The 24494-nt window shown below is 50.9% G+C and overlaps 1 protein-coding gene across 8 annotated transcripts in view; it reads right to left on the minus strand.

Moving 5' to 3' along the window:
• The window catches only part of NAV1 (neuron navigator 1), a 243989-nt gene that overhangs the window by 41883 nt on the left and 177612 nt on the right, over window positions 1-24494 (minus strand). Inside the window, exon 1 of one of the 8 annotated variants that reach the window (XM_070501454.1) lies at window positions 22131-22386. The exons of 5 other annotated variants lie outside the window; for them this stretch is intronic. In XM_070501454.1, the coding sequence (XP_070357555.1) occupies window positions 22131-22204 (74 nt within the window). In that variant the 5' untranslated portion in view covers window positions 22205-22386. Of the gene's footprint in view, window positions 1-22130; window positions 22387-24494 lie in introns of those variants that run through there. 2 more of the 8 variants (XM_070501452.1, XM_070501453.1) reach the window with 2 other exon arrangements.

A 24494-nucleotide genomic window follows, 5' to 3' on the forward strand; every position in this document is an offset into this window, starting at 1 on the left:
ATACTACAGCCCATCGCAGATGAAATGAAAAGCCCAAATCCATCCGCTGGGCTCTGCAGAAGCTGTGGACTGAGAAATCAGGGGGTCACCAAAGTGGAAGAAGGACCACTGCCACGGTGACTGGGCAGCAGCACAACCCCGGAGAAACTCCCTCTTTATGATGAAATCGGGTTCTGTGTGTGCTCCTACAACGACACAGGCATAGGGATCCAGCCTGCCAGCAGCTCGCACCGCGCTCTGCGGAACAAGCTGGATGCAGCCAGACCCGAGGCAGCAGTGCGTTTCACTGGGACCTCAGTGTGGGATGGGGTGGGTGAGAGACACACAAGTCAGAACAGAAGGGGAGACAGGAGAGGCTGCTTCTGAGGTGTGGGTTAAGGCCTCGCCACGTCAGCTGGCAGGGCCGGAGCAAAGAGAGAACGAGCGGAAAGCTGAGCTGTTTAACAGGAGTCTCCTTAATTAGGACCAACTGCGGGTGAGGAATGCTGACTCGGCTGGCCACAATTTGTTTGAGTTTTCTCCAGTTTCAGAGATTTCCCTCTCTGCCTGCTCCAAGCCTTTCCCCTCCTCTACTTCTTTCTCAGGGGTAGCAATGAAAAAACAGAGCACCTTCCTCTCTTTTTGCAAATGAGAGAACTTAAAGCCTTCACAGCCCAAAAGATAACTGAGAGTCTCTCTCAAGAAAAGGGAAACACTCTTTAGGGATGCCCTCAAATTCGCCTTCAGAGGGTAAAGGCAGCCTGTGGAGCGGGCGCTGGAAAGCTGTGTGTGCACATCTCTCTCCACTGCTCTTTGCTACTAGAGCCAGATGAGTTTACTTGTCTTAGGGTCAGTTTCCCCAAGTATAAACAGGCAACTCAGCACCTACGAACCAAAATGTTTGGAAAGTTGAATATTAGGGAAAATAATTTTGATTCTTAACTTGGGCAACAAAGTATCTTGATAAAAACCAAAAAGTCACAAAACTAAGTGCCAACTGATAAAAAGTCGTCTTAGTCTGAGTTTCCATTTTTTATCAGAGAGGATGGGAAGGAGGCTCTAAGAACAGTCAACAGGCTACTGTTTGGGGCAGCAGTTCCTTCTCTTTCTAAAATGGGACCACAGAGATGTCTGTTCCATTTTAGAGATTTTGGGGAAGGGACGAAAATGATATTTAAAATGTTGGGAGCTCCTCCCGGCTCCCTCCCCTTCTTACCCATGTTCTTCCCAGGCTCTTCCTTAGGCTGCTGGTGCAATTCCAAAATCCCAGGAAATTGAAAGGAAATGACCCAAGGGTGTTCGCATTTCTGCATTTTCTTTAAACCAGTAAAGAATTAAGAGACAACTGACAACACTGAGAAGTAGGAAAGGTTCAGGTCACAGGCCCACAGTGGGGGGACAGCAAACCTTTTCTGTAAAGGACCAGACAGGGACGATTTTGGCTCCGAGGGCCATGTGGCCTTTGCCACAACTCCTCGACTCCGTGGTGTAGCAGAAAAGCACTACAGACACAGCGTAAACAAGTTGAATGCAGCTTTGTTGCAAAATAACCTTATTTATGGACAACGAAATTTGAATTTTGCATAATTATCACGTTTCACAAAATATAACTCTTTTAATTTTGTTCCCCAATCACTTAAAAATGTGAAGACTATTCTTAGCTTGTGGGCCAGACAAAAACAGGCAGTGGACCAGATTTGGCCCAGAAGGCCAAAGTTTGCCAACTGCTGGGCTAGACCGAACTAAAAAGGAAAGGGAAAAGAAACAGTAATTCTTCAACTGACAAGTCCTGACCAAAAAGCAACTTCGGACCAAGAAGGCCCTCCATCCACTCTCATCCCCTTTGAGGCCCTTTCTGATCCAACCTGCCTAGTTTTCGAGTCAAAACAAGATTTCCCACCAGCCATATGACTCGCTCAGTTTTGACTCAGAAGAAAAAAGGGCGGAGGCGGGAGGAGGCCACGGAGGAAAAGAAAGGAAAGAGGGAGCACTCCCGCGTGGCCGGCGGCTCGCACCTCACTGCCAATCCTCCACTGGAAGCAGGCAACACCAGAAAGTAGGATGGGATTCAAACATTCCTGTAGCTTGTACAATGACTTACACAGTATGGACAGAAGCGAAAGCCTTTTTTAGGTAGAAACACAAACCCTGCCACACAGATAGGTTGGAGGAGGTCATGGGGTGCGTATGTCCTGTGTTTCTGTTCTGTTCATCTTCAGATCTCAAATCACCGTTAGCCCAACGTGAGCAGCAAGAGAGGAGAAAGGGACAGGCAGTGGGCCCTAAAGTCTTACTGCCAGGCTGAAGAATCTGTGCAACTCCAGGCAGCTCCGGGCAGGCCCAGGGGACTCAGGCCCGACAGCTGGTGTGAAACGCTGAGCTGGTAATAAACACCTCGAGCCCGCAGGCTGCTCTCTCTCGGGGAACGAGGCTCTCACCACAAATGGACTGCCAGGCGCTCCCTCTGAACACGTCATCCCCTTTCTTGACTTCTGTGTATCACACGCAATCTTCTCACCCCGGAATCCCTGGCCTTCCATCACCACCTTTTTCTCGTTTACCCTATTACACACAAAGTCCACTTTCCAACTTCTTCTCTAGTGTTCCCACATCAAGGGAGGAGATCGTCTTTCTTCTCTTCACTGAGCCTCCTTGTTCAGTCAAAACTCCTGACTCTGACAAGACGGCGAATGCGCCACCCAAGCTTTTCTGCCCGTCTTTACCCTAATGCTGTTCACATTTAATCTACCGAAGAAAAAGGAAAGCCAGCCAAATGGAACTAACAAAAATTCCAAACCGTAAGACCAACAGAGAAAAGCACTGGGCTCTCCTCATGTCCGCTGCCTGCAGGCTGTCACACTGAGCCACATGGCAGCAGATCGGTGAAAGACCCAAGAGCCCCTTTACATCCAGAGACTTCAACACTTATGAGAATCCACTCAGGATAAACACAAGGGGTGCGACAGTATGACACTGAGTAAAGCATATAAGGGAGGGAATATCATCCCAATCCAGGGGTTCATTATAACCACTCTTAATTTGTTTTCTACTTCAAAAATAATACTGAGAAACCAGTCCACAGCAGAACACAACCGCCCCTCTCAGGAATTCACACCCTCTTGAGATCCCTCGGCAGAAATTCAGTGAACAACCTTGGACGAAGAAGGTTACAAGTCTAATGCAGGGTCACACACAAACAGCTGTTGTCCCTTCACTAAATATAAAGGAAAATAACACCCCAGGCTGGTTGGAGAGTTGTAAGTAAAATAAAAGATGAGGCCTTTTTCCAGGTTATAGAAACTTTTAATACAGCCTACCAGGATCACTTTGAAGTTTTGACTTCAGTGGCTTTGGCTAGGTTTCTCCATTCCCGTAACATTTGCAAATACTCTTTATGTCCCATTCTCATTTAGATTCCAAACTAAGAATATCAATCATATATGATGGCAGTGGCCACAGGGGTAGGAATACAGGGTGATAACTTCATAATTGAACACTTCTTAATCAGTGTGGATTCAAGAGCAAAGATTTCCGTGGTGGCAAAGCAATCCTGTGGAAAGCTGCTGCTCACCTCATCAGCAGGCGGCTGGGATCTGACTCAACGTTTGCAATTCCTTACACCCACCCAGTCAACACAACCAACAAACACCCAGCAACATCCTGCACTTAACCAGAGGAAAGCCTGCAGTTTTACTCAAGATTCATGGCTTTCTGGAAAACAACCTAAATAATTTAGGAACCTGAGAAGAATCAAGTGATTGTCATGAACACTCAAGATCTCCACATCGTGCCGTCCGACATCAGAAATGTTGACGCCTGGGTGATGGTCCCCTTCAGTCTGCGGAGTCAACGCAGTGACCCAGCTCCCTCACTCGTTTGTTATCTGTCTATAAGCTTGCATCAAGTCAAAGCAGTTTCTCCACTTTTCTACCACCTAATGCACTGCGGGAATCCAAAGAATGTTTCTTTCTTTCTTTTTTTTTTTTTAAGATTTTTTTGACTTTTTTCCTTTTTCTCCCCAAAGCCCCCCGGTACATAGTTGTATATTCTTTGTTGTGGGTCCTTCTAGCTGTGGCATGTGGGATGCCACCTCAGTGTGGCTTGATGAGCAGTGCCATGTCCTCGCCCAGGATTCGAACTGACAAAACCCTTGGCTGCCTGCAGCGGAGCGCGCGAACTTAACCACTCGGCCACGGGGCCAGCCCCCCAAAGAGTGTTTCTGAAATACTCTCTGTCAAAAGGCATCTTTACTATGCTGCCTTTTATTCTGACCTACGACACTTGCTTTTGTCAAAAGGGCATGCATTTTACATTATTTTCTAGCGGAGATGCTGATTCATGCAAATATTCTAATCTAATTTTTCTTTGTGAACATCACCAGATCATTGCGGATACAATAGTTACCAGATGTACAAAAAAAGTACTTACATACGTATGCCAAGCACTTTGCTGGGCATTTTGACACACATGTACGACCTCACTGATCTTCATATTAACCACGAGCGCGTTATAGCTTCCCTTTTACCTAAAAGGTGAAACTTGAGACAGGCAAAGTTACATGCCTAAGGTCCCACAGCTAGTTAAGAACCAGAGCCAGTTTATTATCGAGATCTGGCTGACTCTAAAGACCCTGTTTTTAACCACTACGTATACTATAAATACTCCCATCATGACAGAGAACTGGAGTTGGGGTGGTCACAGAACAGCCGCAGTAAATTAGGCATTTACTCAGATCCCGAGGGAACCACTGGGCATTACGGCCTCAGTGCATCACTTGGCAGCTTTCCAAACGGCCTTCCCCTGGAGGGAGAGGATCACTTCCGCCTCTCTAGGGGCTCTTCGCACAAAAACGTGGTCTCTGGGTCAAATTTAATTTGTGTCCGCCCCATCACTTTTACACCTTACCTCAAGAGCGACTGAGGTTCAGATTGAGAATCGTGAAAAAGAAACGGGGTTAGTCTCTGGACCTCAAAAAGCCTGCCACCCGAAACAGGACCTGCCTGAAGGAGCCACACGCTCCTAGCTACCGCCAAGAGGGCTCTAGCAAAGAGAACGGAGGACAGTCCAACGTGACAAAAACCTTCCCTGTTTGCTCAAGCTGGCTCCTGCAGCACAACAGGCCGAGGGCGGCTAGTGAAAATTTAACTCATTTAGGATTCGGCGGGTAGTCGCTCTTCCTGGACGGCCCCATCCCGGTGTGTCTCCCCCTCCAGGAAAACCCCTCCAAGACCCCTGAACATTAAGTGCAATCTTCTGGGCGCTGCTGTGCAGAAGAAGTCTCTGTAACCCACGGGTAAGAATCCAAACACCACTCCCTGATAGTGGGGCCACTCCTCGGGGACATCTGGTACGGGCAGGGCGCCCTGGGGGAAGGGGGCGACGGGGTGGCCCTACACGCGGCTGCGTCTTCCCTAGGGTCCCTCCTGACACGCTCACATGCCCTGACCAGGCCAGCTAGAGCACCGAGGGTTCTCCTCTTTAGGCCCCGGCGTGTCTTCAGAGTCGAAGGCACCCGCCTTCGGGGCCAGCAGCCCGAGCCTACGGGTGCTGGCTCACTTCCGCCCCAGCAGGAGGTCCCGCCCACCAGCTTCCGCTCTGCTTGCCTATCAACCTCCAGGGCAGCCACTGATTGGTCGTCTTGGCGCTGAGTCTGTGCCCCACCCTTCCGGCCTTTTGGTTTCCTTCCGGCTGGTCTCCTTCCAGCTGGTTTCCTTCCGGGGGTACACAGGCCCTGGGCTTATAAGGCGCGCTGCCACGTGTGGGTGGATTGGGCTGTGCGGAAGAGTGGACAGGGATGGGGTTGGGCCCTCGGCGAGCCTGGGCGTGGGGAACTCCAGAGACCCCTCACCACGCAGAAGAGCTGCCCCCCCCCCCAATCTTTGAGAACCACAGTCCCGCAACCACGGGACATCTCCCAGTTCAGGAGGAAATGTTCCTCTCTCGCGCCTCCAAGGATGATGATGAATTCAGAACCGTGTCCCCGCGTCCTGGGTCACCTGATTGCAGCGAAGGTCACTGGACAGCACTGAAGATGCAGTATGTGGCATGGAACACAGTGCCGTGTGGGCTCTGTCCCAGGACAAGATCAAATGCAGAAACGGAAAGAAGCTTCTGCACTCTTTCCCCTTTAGAGATCGTGAGGAGGAGCTGCTTTTTCAGATATTGGATGGAGGAGGTGACGTGAAAGTTAAGCTCCAGGGACACACGGCTCAACAGCGGGATAAGGAGGATGCTTCTTTGTCGCGGATAACAGAGCATTAGGACGTGGTGGCAGTGACAACCAGGAGTGTCGCAATGGTCATCTAACAGTGGTGCTTTTGTGGAGAGCTCGCCTTCACAGGCTCTCAGGCCAGACCAGCCACTATTATTGGGACCACAGAAGGACATCTTTGGGGCCGAGAGAGAATCACTTTCCGATCAATCCCAAAGATAGACCAAGTAGGAAAAAAAAAAAGAAAAGAATTTCTCATTTGTTCTGTGCCCCCTTTCAGATCCCTGGAGAAGGATGGAGTATAAAAACCATTGGATGGGGCCAGCCCAGTGGCAGAGCAGTTAAGTTCGCATGTTCCACTTCAGTGGCCTGGGGTTCGCTGGTTCGGATCCTGGATGCGGACCTACGGACCACTTATGAAGCCATGCTGTGGCAGGTGTCCCACATATAAAGTAGAGGAAGATGGGCATGGATGTTAGCTCAGGGCCAATCTTCCTCAGCAAAAAGAGGAGGATTAGAAGCAGATGTTAGCTCAGGGCTGATCTTCCTCAAAAAAACAAACAAAAAAACCCCACAAAAAACAAAACAAAAACCATTGGATCTGTTGGAAGAGAAACCTATCAGTCTGGAGAAGGAATTCTTCTTCAGGGTGAAAATGCAGAGAATTTCTACATATTCAGACAAGTGAAGGCAAAATACTGACTGGAAAATGAAGCAGCTAGGAAGCGGGGATTCTGAGACATTATCAACGAGAATGTTGGCGGGAGTCTGCCCTGTTTAGCAGCAACTCAGGACGTCATTGGCTAGAGGGGTCAAATGTTTAGTTATCAAATGTAGAGGCCCTTGAAACACTTCTTGGGCCCTGTGTGGACATCTTGAAGAGATATGAAATAATACGAAGAGCTGGTAAAATGGTTTTGGTCCAGAATTAACAAGGAAATTTGAAGTGTTGAGAGAACTAGGCTTTTTACATGCCTGAAAATATGATTATAGAGCTATAATCTAGATAAACTCTGTAAAAACACGTGAAAACTGAAGATTTAATTACTTTTATGTAGGCTCTGCATTATACTCACATTTGTGCATGTTATCCTTCATTTTAGTTTGTTCCTTGCGACATTTTAACTCTTAGAGGCAACTGTGAACTCTTAAGAGGCTACTGGTTTCATGCTGGAGCTATTCGGCCCACCCTCCATAATTTCAAAAAAGGAAAAGAAGAAACTTTCTTTCTAGGAGCCTCTCCCTCATCTCAGCCATCAGGACTGAGTTCCCTTTGATGGTTTCCCCTTCTAGGTTACTTCTCCACATATAGGAACTCACATGTCTAGGACATCAGTGACCAAATCGCACAATCCACACCACAATGATTCTTGTGTTATAGTCGCCAAAGAAAATCAAACTAAGAATTCAAGTAATTCCTCAGCCTGCATCTGGCCTAGAAACCAGAGTAGAGTAGTTCCTGCTGTGTGCCAATGTTGACAGCCAATTGTTACTGCCCCTGAGAAATAACCATGAAAACTAAGTTAAGCTAAAAATAAGTATATCCTTCCTCCATCTTCAGTTTTTAAAAAATATTTTCATGCAAAAGATTTAATTTTTATTTTACTGGGGTAAGAGGATTTTTTTGGTCAATTCTTCTAGTCTTGCTGAAACGGCTGAGTGCGTCGTGTGCAAAATGTCAATGGGCAACACTTAGGTAAGGTCTTAAGTAACAAGTTGTCTTTGCTTTGAATTCTTATTACTGATGTTTAAAGGCATAGTTTCTCTAATGTTTTACCTCGAAGCATCTAAAGTTATTCCTCTGTTCCTGACTGGCATTTTTTCTTTTTTCTTTTTTTTACATTATACCTGATACTACAGTTTCTTTTAACATTTGGTAAAATTCCATTGTATGAAACAAATTATCCCTATGGGTTTTATTGCTAGCTTTATTTTGAGAGCCCATTATATATGTCAAATGAAATGAATTATCTCCCATTCAAAAAAATTTGTTATAAGTTTGTGATATTGTGATTTATAATAAGAAATATACATATTTGGTGTTGGTCCTGGTTTCTGGCACAGAGCTCCTACAACCCTTAGGGATTTTCCAAGTGTACAGAGGGATGAAAATGTCTTTTGTTATGTTAATGAAATGACTTTCGGATCGCGCCTAAGGATGGGGGCTGGTTGCCAGGGGAACCGACCTTCTGCTTAGAGGGCTGGAATTTTCAGTCCCACCCCCTGACCTCTGCGGAGGAAAGGGGGCTGGAGGTGAATCAATCGCCAATCACGAATAATTTAATCAGTCATGTCTATGTAATGAAGCCCCCATAAAACCCAAAGGAACAGGGTTTGGGGAGCTCCCAGGAGGTGCTGAGAGAGGGGCCCATGACGCTCCATGCTCCTTCCCACGTACTTTGCCCTTTGCATATCTTCCATCTGGCTGTTCCTGAGTTTTAACCTCTTATAATAATAAACCAGTAATCTAGTAAGTAAATGTTTTCCTGAGTTTTGTGAGCTGCTTCAGCAAATTAATCGAACCCAAAGAGGGGCCGTGGGAACCTCCGGTCTATGTTTGGTCCGAAGATCAGGTGTCAACTGGACTTGGAATTGGTATCTGCATAGGCGGAGGGGCAGTCTTGTCGGACTGAGCTCTTAACCTGTGGGGTCTGACTCTGCCTCCAGACCGACAGTGTCAGAGCTGAGCTGAATTGCAGGATACCCAGCTGGTGTCAGAGAATCACTTGGTGGGGGTAAAACCCCCACGTATCAGATTTTGTGTCAGAATCGAAGTAAATATAACAGGACAAAATAAACTTGTATCCTCTGGTACAAATAACACAAAATGTAATTTTCTACCATAGATGAGAGGATTAAAAAGGTAAAAGCAGACACAGCGGGAGGTGATCATCTCCAACAGGATCCTGGTGCCTCATCGATCAGGAGCCCCGTGGAAAGGACTCTTTACCTCATCTGTAGGCTCCTGCCTGTCCTTTCGGCCACCTACCCCTGACTCTACCTCGCCTCTCATTTCCTCCGCCACTGTCAGGAACATGGCTTCCATCCCCACTGCTTCACTAACATCTCTCTGGCAAGGGTGGCCAAGGGTCTGTACGTTGCTAAATTCAATTAGGACTTTTTAGTCCTATCTTTACAGCCTCTCAGTTGTATTTAACAGTGTCAGTCAGTCCTTGAAATTCTTCCCTTTGTCAGCCTCAGTGACAGCATTCTCTTCTTGTCCCCCTTATCCAGACTCTTTCCTCTTCCTCTGCCTCCCCTTAAACTTGGTCTCTCATTGTGTGTGGCCCTTGACTCACTGCTGTTCTCATCCTGCCCACCCCGCTGGGAGTTCTGTCCCTGGCAAAGACGATGGCAAAGCATCTTCCTGTACAGGATAAGAGAGGTTGGGTGGAAGGACCTGGCACAGAGTAGACTGTCAATAAATACTCATTGAATGAATTAAATCAAGGGGTCATATTAAAATATTTTCCCCGGGATGGATAAGGGATATGGTTGACAATCCTACCAGGGTCTGTGGCAGGAAAGAAGGCCAGATGGAAAACAACAATTGCTAAATGTTTTCAAATTAATTTTACCCCATTGGGAGTTCCTGGTTCTAGCTTTTCTTCACTTTCTCCTTCCGGGGGCAATTAACTCCCATCAACCTGGCAATATACCTACTTTGGGCAAAGAGGTCAATAGCTTCAGCTTGGGTTCCTGTAGGGTCACTGGAGGATCTTATTAGCTCCACCTTTAGTTTAACAATAATAATGCCAGCCATTTACCCACCAGAGGCCAACACTTTATGTAGCCCCTAATATGTTTCTGGAAAGCCCTCTTATGCAGAGTCGGCGCAGAACAGCTTAAAAATGCAAGATGGAAGCAGAAAGCACTGTGAAGTTGTTCCTGTGTAAAATCATTTGACCTCTCCTAATGAGAGCTCCTCGAGAACCCGAAGCCTTGTCCTTTCTGCAGAAAACCCTTCTCCTGGCCAATGCAAAGCACTCGGCACCTGAGTTGAGCCCTGTCATTTTGAAGGAATTACTGGAGAGGCACCACTGAGGCAAAGGGCTACCCTCATCTCTTTCTCTAGTCAGGACATTTGAAAGACGCATTCTGACACCCACCGTAGCCACTGTCCAAGCCCAGACGGGAGTCAAACATAAGGTCACCAAACTTTCCTGTCCTACACTGGACGGTGGAATTTAACTAAATAGGGGGCTTGTGCAATTACCCAATTGTGGGATGAAATTTAACACAGCACCATTGCTTTTGCTTTTTCCATTGATGAAAGACGCTATGCGCTTCCTACAGGGGCCCATCAATTCTGTCGGCTACGATGGACGGCAGTACTTACACCACAGTGCCTCCCAAACAATCACTTTTAAAAGTGATTCCATTATCATCTTTTCCCTTGAAAGGGCCTCTTCTTAGATCCGTGTGTGCTCTTCCTCTGGGAAGACAGTTATGGATGACCAAGAGAACTTTCTTTGCTGGGGGGATGTGGGTTTCTAATCCATTCTCAGATCCCAGACAGATTTGAGATACAAGGTAACCTTTAATTTAAGCCTCCCTTCCACCCCACCCCCCCAAAAAACAACCCATACATTCTTTCCTAATGTAAAGATTTCCAATAACAGCATAAAACTAGCAGTTAATAATAGGTCCCAACATGTAAATTACAGTGGCCTCCAAAAATAAAGCTTCACAGGGGAAAAATGTGCAAGTTACCACTGTGAGGTGGATGCAGTAGAAGGACCGTGTGCTCACACCGCGGAAATCTGGACGTCCTCGCACCACTGGCAGACGAGCGTTCTGAATGCAGTCCTTGGAAATGATTTTTCTCTGTAAACCAAACCATGACTTTTCCCTACCTCGCCTCTCTGTCTCCCTCTCCTCGACCAAACTTACAATTAAACACCCAAGGCTTGTTCCTCAGTCTAAGTCTTAGGTTTCTAGAGAGCACGAAGAGGGGAAAAAGCAACACGCTAATTTGTTACCTCCTTAGCGCTTCCTCTAAGGTGACGGCTGGCTTGCTTTCTCGCCCACCACCCCATAAATGCTTACATCCTTGAAACCCTTAGAATGAGAGTACTTGTTAAGGATTTCAAAAGAGGTGCTCCCAAGAGGCCCTCTGGATCTGTGAATTCTGAATATCTTCCTCCCCCACTAAGATTCTCTCTTCTTCTTTCATCAGTTCTACCAAGGAACACTGGGCAGGTATGTCCAGAGAAATCTCAGCATTAAGAAACCCCATGGGATAGAAAGTTTACTTTGCTCTTTAATCCAGGTCTTCAGGAAGGTCGAGTTGTCGCCCCCACCATGGCAGGATCCCTGGTCTGGCCTCGGTGGGCATTGTGATTTTTATGGACCTCTTGCCTTCATCTTTATCTCTAAATTAACCGCCTTCTTATCTTAAGTCATTTAGTTCATGGACTGCTTACTCTCAGTGAAATATCTTTGCTGAGGGCTCTGAAGGTTTTCACTTCAGAGAACAAGGCAGCTGAATACCACATTGTGCGTGGGGGCCAAAGGTCAGCGCCAGAGAGAAAACCCTGCTAATGCATTGTGAAAGACCCTCACTGCTGCGGGTGAGTCTTCCATGCATGTGAAAGCAGGCACATCTCTCACCTATTACAAAGCCTCGAACAAAAAGAATTAGAAGACAAAGCGCTCTTAATTCCTAACCAATTTAAGTGGATGAAGCAAAGATCTTATTCCAGAGAAAGGAACCATCTGCAGGTGTTCAGGTAGGGTAAAAAGCCACTCACCACACGCCCCAGGCAGGACATCCTGCCCACTTAAGGATGAAGGATGAATAGAGGAAAAAATAACAGGGAACTGAAAGACGGAAACTTCTCAAAACCTCACCTGCAAATGCCAGATATAGCAAAGAGTTCTGACAGGCAGCCGTCCCACCCAGTCCTTACAGAACTAGGTACTGAAGTATCTGAGTGCTTTGCAAACATAAAGACCTGGCCATTTTTCTAACTGGTTATTGCTTTCAACACCCCACAAGACCGGATTGCTATTTCTGCAAGAAATCCTCACTGGTGCACTCTCCATTCAGACGACATTCCATTCCCTCCAGACTATCTCACGCTCATACACATTAAGTGCCTCTCAACTGCTGTGGCCTCTTTCTCCTCCAAAGAAGGGGAAACCAGGGTTGGAAGTTGTGACCCGGGTCAGGTCATGGAACAAGCCAGTGGCCAAGTCAATGTTAGATTCCTGGGTGCTTCATCTCTTCACTTCAGCATCAAAAATGTACGTCAACCCTGGCTGATATAAAATGTACACTTCACATACGCTGGATACAAAGTGTTCACTTCATATACATGGGATACACAGCATGCACTTCACGTATGCTGGGGACAGAGCGTGTACTTCACATACGCTGGATACAAAGTATTCACTTCGTATACACTGGATACACAGCATGCACTTCATGTAGGCTGGGGACAGAGCGTGTACTTCACATACGCTGGATACACAGCGTGCACTTCATATTGACTATAAAGTGTATACTTAGCATGGCATCAACTCTGAAGTGTCCTTTTATTCGTGCCTTTCTCAGAATGCCTCCTGCCACATCACCTCCCCCAGGTTGAGAGGGAGAACAGTTTTTGTTATCCAAATATATGTATCTCAGGAAAAAACAACAATTTTGAGAACACAGGAAATGACTGGCTAGGAAATTACTTTTGGTATTAACATGCTTTTCTTGGGCAACTATGAGTTGAAATCTCTGTCCTGAGGCTTTAGGATCAGTCTGGGGCTTTTGGCATAATCCTTAAAGAAGTCAAAAGAAGGAAGATGGAAATTAAAAGAAGAGAAAGTTAATCAAAATCAAACTGGTTTTCTTTTGGGGGATGGTGCCTTCAGGCACCAGACAGGAACAAAAACATCCTGCGATTTCTCCCATCCTGTTCTGGTGCAGGATCCACCGGGCGCCCCTGTTCAGCTTAGAAGGGGTCCTCGAAGCTCTACCTCGCCCTCCAGCCCTCCTCCGCCGTCCTAAAGGGGTCTGTGCCAAGGAGTCCTGCCTGCCTCTCTGAGATTTGGAAGAACAAACCTAACGGGGCAGCCCTCAGAGGTGATGGCCCCCTGAGCATCAACGAAGTGCTATGCTTGGGTAAATATAAAGTTTATCAATTATCACTCCAAAGGAGTTGAAAATGAATGGATATGAGATACGACTTGAGCCCTAAATATATGTCCTCTGGTCTCCCTTGGGAAGAGCTCAGTTCAGTCTCACATGGATTTGGAGAAAAGAGAGACACAGAGAAGAACTAATCTTGGAGTCCCTTTTTTAAGAGAACCCTTTTGACTAACATGTTTGCCAGAAGTCCCCAATGTCTAAAACAGGTAAAAAGAGGGCCACACCGGCTGAAAGGGAGGCAGACACTCAGGGTCCACCTGCCCCCGCCCCCACCCCGGGGTCCCCCAAACCACAAACAGTTTGATCTCAGCCATTTCCTCCCCCATCACCTACACGCAAGGCATCCAGGCAGGTGGGTGTCTTTCTACATTTAAAGACTTCCTCACCCTCCTCAGGCACTCATTCCTGGTAAATCCTCCCAGCACTAAGTCCTCGTTACAGAAAATTACACAGAAAGGCGCCAGTGAACCTCCGGGCTGTTCAAAGTCGAGAACCAGCAGGATTCCCCCCACACACTTCTGCCTTTCCAACGCCACTCTTCACAGCTATCCCCACAGTGCCTTATTCAAGGGGAGCGAGGTTTTCAGGACACAGAGCTACCTGAGAGCAAAATCCTTCCAGAGTTTTACAGTCTCCCTTAAGTTTTTAAGTCCTACATGGAGCTCAACAAGAGTTTCTCCAACAATTTGCCTTCTTTCAAGCTTCCCAAAGCCTTCAACAATGTATTTATAAAAACAATTGCCTTTGTACACTCACATTTCATCAATTACGTAATAATTAAATGATACAATTTCAACTGGCATAAGCAGCTTTGGGAACAAACAACTCCTGGAAAGCACTGAACTGGACCGGACGGTGGGCGCAGAAGGGGGCAGGGACGCCAGCGAGCAGCCTGCTGGCAGCCAGCGGTCGGTGCGCAGAGGGCACGAAGAGCGGTGGCTGAGACGGCCCGGCTGTATCTGCTGCCCAGAACCATCTCAAGAAGACAGGAGTGAAAGTCACAGGCTGAAGACATGGTCACAGCTCCACTTCTGACCTTTCCTGCCTCTCAAAACCTTCCTCCTTGCTTCACCTCTGGATTTCTTTGCTACACTTAAAGACCAGAGGTGGGGCTGAGGAAGGGAGGCTGATACAAATAAAAATTCAGGTTACCTCTGACTCTTTGGGCTCCAATCATGGGACCAGCATTATTTTACTTGGATGGCATTGTTTTACTGGTGGAACAGTTTTGGGTGAGAGAGAGTCCTCGTTCAGCTCTGAAAAAGGGAGAGGGAGCAGCTAAGAGGCTCCCCAGAGCAAATGTTATGTGAAACCCAGACAACAACCCCGGCAGTCTCGACCGCTCTGGGGGGCTCCGACAGGTTGCAGTGCCTCCCTGGCACAGCAAGATTTTTTCCAAAGGGTTTTGGACTCTCTGTGGATCAAAGCTGCTTTCACAATGAGCAGTTCTGTGCAAATCCCCAGAATTCATTTCTCAGATAGCAGGAAAGCTCCTGACCTGGGCTGCGCATGAGTGAGCAATGACTTCCTCCCTCTGCGGGGGCGCGAGGCTGGTTTCTCTGAGGGCGAGGCTGGTTTCTCTGAGGGCGGGACTGGTCTTTTGGCCCCAGGGGTCCTGAGGCCAGGGGAGGAGCTCAGATGAGGCTCTTAGGTCCCCTGCTGAGCTAACTCAAGTGTCACAGCCCAGATTCCATCTCCCTTTCTGAACACCCCACCCGGGCTGATCCTTGGGGACCACAGCTCTGCCAGGGATTTCCCTAGGGGGACTCCAGAAAAGAAAACCACTTGAAGATAATGGCAAACATGAGGAGCATCTATAGCGGATGACGGATTTCTATAAGCCACAGGAGAACTGGTGGTATTACACATACCCCTTCCTTCACATTTAATTTCTAAGAGCTGGGGGGAAGAGGACCCGGTTTACAGCTGGACAAGGAAAATTAACAAGTTAACATACTGCTCGTGACACTTCAAAAGTAATAATTCTAAAATGCATCATAAGCACCGAGAATCATGGTCTTTACGAACTTTCCACATTCAGAGAGCCACCTTTTCAGGAAAAGGTGATTCGTAAGTGCTCCCCAAGATCAGCTCCATGCTTGCTTAAAAGGCATCTGCGAAGTTAAGTATGATTCCCATGTGTTAGAGGACCCGCTCCTGGGGGGCTGCTGTGGGGGCTCTGAGTTCTGCAAGAGCGGTCCAAGGGTAAGCACTCAGTACCAGCAGACACTGGACTCTGAGTTGGGAACCAGGGCTGGGACATCACAAGGATGTGATGAGAGACAAACTTCAACAGGGAAGGAATGGTAAATTATGGGAACTGAATACATTACAACATAGGAAAGAAATGGCACCAATTTCCAGAACACGGAAACATACCACAACGTAAACAAGGATTTTATTAGGGAACTCTGCAGACAAGAGGCGTCCATCCCCAGGCACGGGATTCACCAGTCCAGTGCTGCTTTTCAACCACGCATCAGAGAGAACTCAGAAACGGGATGCAGGACGTGCGCCACGCAACCCTGCTGCTGCTGTCTCAGCCACTGTGTCTAGGGGGTCGAATTCCAGAAACCCATGACCCCAGGAATAAATCCCAACTATTTGTTTTCTTTGAGGGCTTTTGAGCCAGAATTCCACCCACTGGCAGAAATACGACTTTTGTTTTAAAGCTGTTAAAACCTATTTTTAAAATCACGCAGGTGGCAGGTCACGAGGATCAAAAGCTGGTAGCCTAGGCTAGCTTTATAGGAGAATTTAAAATAATCCAGGGGAAAGTGTTCCAAGCCTGAAAAATAACTTGCGTGCACACACACACACTCACAGGAAAACGTGTGCATGCGCTGGACCACTGCGGGCACAGCCTTAAGGACGGGGGCCCGACAGTGCAGAGGACAGAGTGGGACGTGCCTTCTGTTTCACTTGTTTTACACGTTACCCATCGATCCCCCGCCCCACAAATTCTCTTCAGGACGCATCCTCCCTCCCTCCCTCTTTCTTCACCCCCAAAAGCTTCTCTCCTCCCCGAACTCTCTCCACAGGTCCTCGCAAGCTACTTTTGACCTTTTCAGGACCCGGCAACACTCACCGCCCTCCTGACACACGGCGCCTTGACCTGGGCATAAATCTCCCCTTCTATTTCTGCCCCGCTTGCTTCCTATCTCCAGCTCCCGTGATTCCTGGTCTCAGAGGTCAACATCCAGCCCCCTTACGAGCTAATCAGACCAGACTGTGGACTGAAACAAGCTGTGGCGGTTCCCTCGGCAGCCATCAGCAAGACTCTTGGCACAGAGGAGGCAATTAAAGTGCCCTTGCTGGCGGAGGACTGATCTGCTCCTATCTTACGTGGCTGCCGTATTCCAGGAGATCTGATTTGGCCCAATCTCAAGAGCTCTAAGTGTGACATGGCACAGAAGAAACATGGTATGTCCAAATCTAGGCTGTCACGTAAGCTCTGAAAATGGGGTCCTGTTAGCTCTTGGTTGTCACCACCGAAAGACCGTTATTAAATTCTAAACACGTATCACAGGAGGGCAAGGCCCAGGCCCCTAGGAACTCAGGATTGCACAGAACTCCCACCACAGGACAAACAACTGTGGGAAAAATCTATATAAATAGGTAAGTTGGAAAGCCGCTCCCCTGGAGGTGGGAGAACCTCATTAGCAGCTCTCTTTCTGGAAGATGACCAGCCCCAAAGGGGCCGAGGCATTCTCAGTTCTGCAGGAAGCACCAAGCTCCTTCGGCTTCCATTCGGTCTGGCGCAGAACGGGTCGCGGAGCCAGCTGGAGCTGCGTGTGAATTTCTGCTGCACCACCTACGGGCTGCGACTCGGGACGGGCACTTGCCCTCCCTGAATGCACGCCCATATCTAAGATGCTCACATCACCGTTGGCCTCTCAGTGTCGCTGGGGGGGTGGAGGGGCAGTAAATAAGGTAAAAAATAAAGCTCCCTGCACAGGACCCAGCAGAGTTGGCAAGTACAAAACTCCCTCTACTCTCTTCTTCTGAATGACCTGCCTGGTACCCACATGGCACCTGTAAGCAATCCATCAAGTAGAAAGACTAGTGTAAGAGGAAACCCATGTTTGCTACAGCCTCTGTGAGTCCACGGCGACAGCAACATCTCTAGACGGTGCTAACAGGACAGCAGCCAGGTTGTCGTGCATCGTGCACAAGCGCCCATGGTGGGGGTGGAGGGAGGGTTGACATTCTTTCCTTCTCAATATGTCTTCCCTAATGACATGCCAGAGTCTTCATGGGATGGACGCTTCCTAAGATTTAAATGTCCAAGAATTTACTATTTCTAGGAAATTCCTGAAGCATCCCAAGAAAGGTAGGCTGAGGAAGAATTCTCATACCCTACCATTCTGCACAGCGGTGCGAGTATCTGACTCTGCTTTATGGCAGGGCGGTCTACTCTTCTGGCCATGAACTTAACTGGAGGAGACACTGACACCCAGGTCCAGAGGACACAAGCCAGTTGCACTATCAGAGGCTCCCTGCTGGTGCTGAGCGGTGAGAAATCCATTCGGTGGTCTGTGTGAGAGCATTCTGTCTTAGACATGGAGTTTGTGTGATCAGAGAGGCCACAGTGACGGCGGGTCTGGGCAGAGAAGATGACATGTAGCCTCTCACGTGAGGAAAACTCCCTCTCTCCTCAAACGAGCTCTCGCTCCTCTGGAAGACTCCCATTTTCGCTTCAAGGCCCAATGCAAATGCCACCACCTCCTCTGTGAAGCCCTCCCTGACCACTCAGAGTATGGCCCCTTCCTGCCTGGTTCCAGTTAGCGCACGTATGACGCGGTATCACAGTTCTTTGCTTTCCTCTGTCTCCTTCCCCTGGACTGCATCCTCCTGCGTTATTCCCTCTCATAATTCTCATGATGTGAAACACTGCGTGTATGTGTTCGTTGACTTTATTTACCTCTCTTCACTGCAAGACTATCCCCTTCCTGACAGCAGGGACTATGTGGGTCTTATTGCTCACATTGTATCACAATCATGATACAATACAACAGTGATACCATGCAGCCCCAGCTCCCAGCACCTGCCTACATCCAGAGGGGCTCCTACGGTTTGTGGAATGAATGAATGAACATTAGCTCCTCAGGGGCCAGCTCTGTTCCTCTAGCACCCAGCACTGTGGCTGGCACAGTTATTACACAGTTAAGGCTGAATGAATAAGGTTTTTTGTTTTTTTTTTTTAAAAGATTAAGTTTTTTAAATAGTGGTCTATTTTTATGTAAATTGCCGTCTAAAATAGGATGTATAAATATGCCATCCTAATTAGCATAAGATTTGGACTGAATAGAAATCTGAAAATGGGCAATTAAGAATTTAAGTAAAAATCAAAGATATATTCTAAGCCCAGAACCAAGAGACATCCTCACTGGGGTCTTAGCAAGATGGAAAGAGGGGAAGCTGAGGGGAAAAGCCATCTGAAGAATCCAGGAGAGACCCCTGCTGCCTGGGAGGGACCTGGGCTGGTGTAACATGTGTAAAGCGCACATGTTGGCAGCGCTCTGCTCTTCATACTATCTCCTTGTCATTACTGCCTCTCTGGGAGGTGGACAGTCGGGAGCCAGGTCCATTTTACAGAGAAGCAAACTGAGGCCGAAGATTGAGCAGCCTCTGTAAGGTCACAGAGCTAACTAGCAGCAGAGCCCGAGTTCCAAATCAGGTCAGCTGACCCCACGTCCAGGGCTCTGCCCACGACACCCCACTGCAGTTCCAGGCCAATGCCAGACCTGTGCTGAGGCCTCGAATAGCCTCACCTTCTGCATCTCCAGCAGTTAGTACTCCCTGGACCCAGTTCAGTATCAGTGAGAAGACACTCCTTTTACTGTGCTTTGGGGCTGGCTTGAGAGTCAGACAGATCTGGGCGTGAGGACGGATCCCACTACTCCAACCTTAGGTCCATTTATTTAACCTCCCTGTGCCTCAGTTTCTTCATCTGTGAAATGGGATGATCATAAAATAGACCTCAGATGGTTGTTGGGGGGATTAAATGAGCAAATGTCTCTAATGCACTGGGCACAGGTGGTGTCTTAGAGCGCCCTGCTATGGCGAGAAAGGTGACTGGCTCGGCATGGGACACAGGCTGCCACCACACCGTCTGCCTTCTTACAGTCCTTCCTGCTCTGCACCTCTCTCCTCCTTGCCTCCCAAGCAGAGGCAGGAGCTTTGCAGGAAGACGGCAAGCCAGCAAGTGTGGTCTGCCTGTGGTGTGCGTGCCTAGCCCCACAAAACCCTCTAGCAAGCAGCAGCTCAGGGCTTTGCTGTCGCTGGGCGTTCTGTCCTCTCACAGGCTGATGCTGTGCCTAGTGGAAGCCCTGCGCCCCAGGGGTCTCTGTGCGCTGCCCCTGTGAGCAGGCCCTGTTCCCACTGATTCGCAGGCTGTAGCTAAGGGTCCTTTCCCGGAGGGAGTCCAGGAGTGCCCGGTGGGACAGAAGCCTGGACTTCAGGCTTCCTGCTCGGAAGGTACGAAAGGATGGTGTTTTCTGAGGCAGGAGAAGAAAGGTGTCTCCAGGAGCGACCATGACACTTGAGATGTGCAAAAATGGTGCTTAGGAGACAGCCCCCCAGGACAGATGTGACATCTCCGGCATCTGCTCCGTGGCAACGGAGGGGCCGAGGGTTGCTCACAGCTCAGCTCCTTGGAAGCCGGTGGTGGAGGTACTGGAGGGCCAACCAAGCCGTTCCTCCTCACACCTTCCTGTCGTGCCTCCTTGAGAGCTTCCGGGGAACCTGAGCGTGCCGCGAAAACGTCTCTTTGATCCCTGGTGGGCCCCAATCGCACATCGTTTGTGGGGAAGGTTTTGAGCTGTCCCCGGAGCAAGGCTTGGGTGAAGCTCTCCCTCCGTGGATTATAGCAAGAGTAGTTAAGTTTTATATTTGAACTCTGGCAACTGGAGGGCTGACCTGCACTTTACGACATCCCCTCTCCTTGCCTACTAACAACAATCCTCCTGAAAGTCTCGGCTCCACGATCCGATGGGAAGGAAACCACAGGCCCAGCCAAGCCCCACCCGCAGGCAGCAGGCTGGGTGGGTGGAACAAGACCTGCTCCTCACTGGCTAGGCGCAGGGTCCCGCCCTGGCACACCTGCCTAGAAGTCATTTCTGGTAAGGAGTTAGCTGAGTACTCACAGCTGTGGCCCCAGGATTCGCAACTAAACTCACAGTACAAATCCAGGTCCCCAGGGCTGGGGTGGGGCCAGGCGGAGCAGAGGAAGGGGGCGGGAAGAATACCAATTCAAAAGAAACGATGGGGTAACCTAGAAAAGGCCCATGGCGTAGGACAGAAGGAGTGCTGGCCTCAGGGTAAGGGGCTGGAGTCCATTAGAGGTTTTTCACATCTTCCAGGGATCGGGGAAGCAGAGAATGGAAGAGCAGAGCAGGGCAAGCCTTGGTTCCGTGGCCACACCCTGTGTGGACCCGCAGTAGGTTCTGAACTGGCGAGGTGGTGGGAGAAGCGTCAGAGGAAGTTATGAAGCGTCCTCTACCTTCTCTAGGGCCCAAGGACTCGGGACTCGGCCCAGGATCTCACCAGAAGTAAGGATTCCCAGAGGCCCCCAAAGACATCTATTCTCTGTTCATGAACTGGCTCCTCTTCTGACATCCCCCACCACCATCTTAGCGAGAGTGACTCCACGGGTCCTAAGTCACATTCCAGAGGGGCTGCAGCCTGTCCTACTGGGGAGGGGAACAAAAAGTCTGGGCTCAGCAGGCCTGGCTTCCACAGGGCTCCCTTCCCAGCCTCGCCCAATTCTTTTGCATCACCCTAAGCCTGCGTGTGCAGAGCTGCGGTGGAGCCCCGGGGGAGCCCTGGGGGCTCCTCCCAGGGACCTGGGGAAGCAGGAGCGGGTTATGGGTGCAACTGGGCTGCAGGGCTGAGGGCGGAGGAGGTTGGGGGCGGGAGCAGCCACAGCAGAGGCATCCAGCCTCCCATTCGGCTCCCTAATCACCAACTTCCCCCAGCCCCCAGGTCAGAGGGGAGGGAGGGTGGACAGCGGGGTGGGAAGCTCCCAAAAAACCCAGAAAGCATCAGCCCTCTTTCTCAGGGCTGGAAGTTCCTAATTCTCTCCTGGAAGTTCCTAAGTCAGCTCTGAGGGTCCAGGCTGTGGGCACCCTCACGTCTCCTTCAAGAAGGAGCCCCGGTGCACCACCCTCACCTTACAGGACCCCCGTGCTGACCCCACAGGGCTTCTCCCAAAATCTCGGGACTCCATCCACTCCCAGAGACGAGTCCCAGGCCTCACTCCCATCTCAGGGGGATCCAACCGGCTGTGGGGTCACAAATTTATTCCCCCCCCAAGTCTCACCTTCCCGCCTCCCACCAGCTCCTCTCCCCCCCAAGATGCCCCTGATGCTTCCGGGGTTAGAGAGAACCGCCCTGAGCCGGCCTGGGGCTGCAGCCCCCTCTCGTCCCCCTCCGGGCCCCCAACCTCCCCGGCCCCCCGCACTGCAGCTGCGACCGACCAAGTTCAATTAAGTTGTGCTATTGTCTCAGCCTCGTCCCCGTCTCCGGGGAGCCCCGCGCCCGGCTTTCCCGTCCCCTCCCTAGCCCCCCCCCCCAACCAAACCTCCTCCACCCCAGTGCCAGCAGGCCCGGTGGGGGGACAGGAGGCTCCGGCGGCGCTGGCACCGCTCCTGTGGGAGAAGCGAGCGGCCAAGACCCTCCTTCCCGCAGACCCCACGCCCACGCCCGAGGCTGCGGCTGCGGCGGAGCTGGGGGCGCGCGCGGCGCGGGGACAGACGCGACCCCGGGACTGCGGCCGGCGAGGCAGGGGCTTACCTGCGGGGGAAATTCACCGCCCTCCCCGACCTGGGCAGCGGCAGATGCAGCATCTTCCCGGCTCTGGCGGCCATGCGCCAGGGCGTCCCCGGCGACCCCCGGGAAGGCGGACCCGGCGCCCGGGCAGGCGCACCTCGGGCAGCCGGACCTGGGGGCAAGCGCACCCCGAGCAGGCGCACCCCGGGCAAGCGCACCCCGAGCAGGCGGACCCCGCACCGGGCCGGTGGGATCCGCGCACGCGAGGACAGAGTCCGCCCCCCGCGCGCCCGGCCCCGCGCACTTACGGCTCCAGCTGTCGGCCTTAAAGCGACAGAGCCCCGTCTCCCGTCGCCGCCTGCTGTCCCGAGCGCGCGACGCCGGCTGCGCGCGGGCTCTTTAACGCCCGGAGCAGGTAGACAAAGGGCCACCGCAGCCTCACCGTCCGGCGGCCTCTAGCCCCGGGGGTGCGCACGGGGCTGGGGGCCGCGACCTCCCCCAGCTGCCCTGGCGTTAACCCCTGGGACACCACTGCGTCCCGGGGCGCGCTTCCTGGGGGCGCACAGGCGGAAGCGGGTGGGGGCAGCGGGGCGTTTCCAGGTGCCCCGGGGAACGGGGAGCCCACGTGCGCGGTACCAGCTGGGGAGGCCTGGCTGAGCCCTCCCCGGAGAGGGTTTCCTCCCGGCCCCTGCTGGCCCCTTTCCAGGCTTTTAAAATTAGTCAGAATAAGGGCCTGGGATCAGTGCGTGCCTATCAGCACACGCAGAGGGGTGGGGGTCGGCTCAGGAACTGCTCAGCTTGCAGGGAGGGAGGTGGGACGGCGCGACCCCCTCAGGTGCTGACAACCTCAGGACTGGGCCTAACCTTTCTCCGGCACTGGGGAATAGATTAAGTGAAAGGGGTGCACGTTGGGGCAAGCTTGCGGGGTGGGGGGGGGGGGGTGGGGGAAGGACAGCTCACACCCGCCAGGGTCTGTGCCTTCATGTGGGAGGCACTTCCAGCTGATGATCAGGAAGAAAAGGATCCCGAGAGGTGAAGATTTTAGTGGAGAGTATGGACAAAACAGAGGGACCCTGGAGCAGGGCTCTCCCCCTGAGCTCCTCTCCCCTCGGGTCTCCCTGGTAACTGAACTCTCTGTTCCAGGAGAGCCAGCCGCACACGTGCTGGACCGCTGCCCTCGCTCGGCTCCTCCAGGCCTCTCTCCTTGCTCCTGGAAGGGCTGCGTGTCTCCGGTTGGGTCCCAGTCCCCATGCGAACTGGGCAAACTGGGAAGGCGACCTTTTAGACATGGACAGGTTATATCCGCCATTTCTTTAAGCAACGAAAACAACAGCCGTGATTTGCTTCATAAGCCCCCTACAAAGTACTGAACTAAGATGACCCAAACCACAGAGCGGCCGTTGTCTCTGGATGTGGGCAGCCTGGTGTGGCGGAGCCGCACACAGAGGTCCAGGCCACCTGCGTTTTCTCCCAGGCCTTCGCTTTCTGGGCCCCGTTTCACAACTGTGAAGGAAGGTGAGATTCATGCTCCTCTTGAGCCCCTCCCGGCTCCCCAGGCTTCAAGGAGGTCTGGATGGAGCTCTGAGTCCTGGGGACAGTCCTTCCCACCTCGCTGCAGTCTTCTGACCACCCAGTGCTGCTGATGCAGGGCTGCAGCTCACAGGGTGACGCCCGTTCTCAGTGGGTGGGAGCCTCGCAGAGGGGGCTCTGTTTCTGGATCCCTGAACCATCTGGGTTGGGGGGGGGGTCTTTGTTTCTGAGGGTGCACACTGTGGCCAGTTGTCCAAATATGCTTTGAGATCAAAGGGGAGTAAAGGGCTGCAGCCATCCCAGCCCCCATGCCAGCGGCGTCCCCAGCGGCAGGCACGTTGAATTTTATTGCCTCTGCTCTTAGGAGAGATGCATTGGCTTCCAAGCTGACCACCTTTGAGGGGGAATGGGAGCAAGGCAGGTGCTCTCTAGCACATTCTCCCATCCCAGTGCTGGTGGGGTCCCTGGACCCAGCCCCTGTCCTGGTGATGTCCCCAGCATCCCCTCCTCGGCACCACCCTCCATGGAGGGCAAACCTAATCAATTCTCCAGGGAGATTCTGCCGGTGCAGCTGTGTTGGGCTGGCCTGGGTCATCTGGGGAACAGCTTATAGTGACGTGAACCATAAGGGATTCTCTTTAGCCTCAGCCAGCACGGAATCCTGAGTAAAATGACTTTGTCTCAGCCAGAGGAATGTCACCAGCAGGGGATGTTTTTCTCCAGATCAAGCTGTGCGTTTTCCATACGGTTTCCTCCTTTGTGGCTTTCTGGGCAGAGCCTGGAGGGAGGGAGCTGAGGCCTGGAAGGGGTAAGACACCGGGTTGACTTGGAGGGACCGGAGTCTCCAGTGCAGAGGAC

The sequence above is a fragment of the Equus asinus genome, chromosome 30, assembly GCF_041296235.1.
Source record: "Equus asinus isolate D_3611 breed Donkey chromosome 30, EquAss-T2T_v2, whole genome shotgun sequence".
NCBI classification, from domain to species: domain Eukaryota; kingdom Metazoa; phylum Chordata; class Mammalia; order Perissodactyla; family Equidae; genus Equus; species Equus asinus.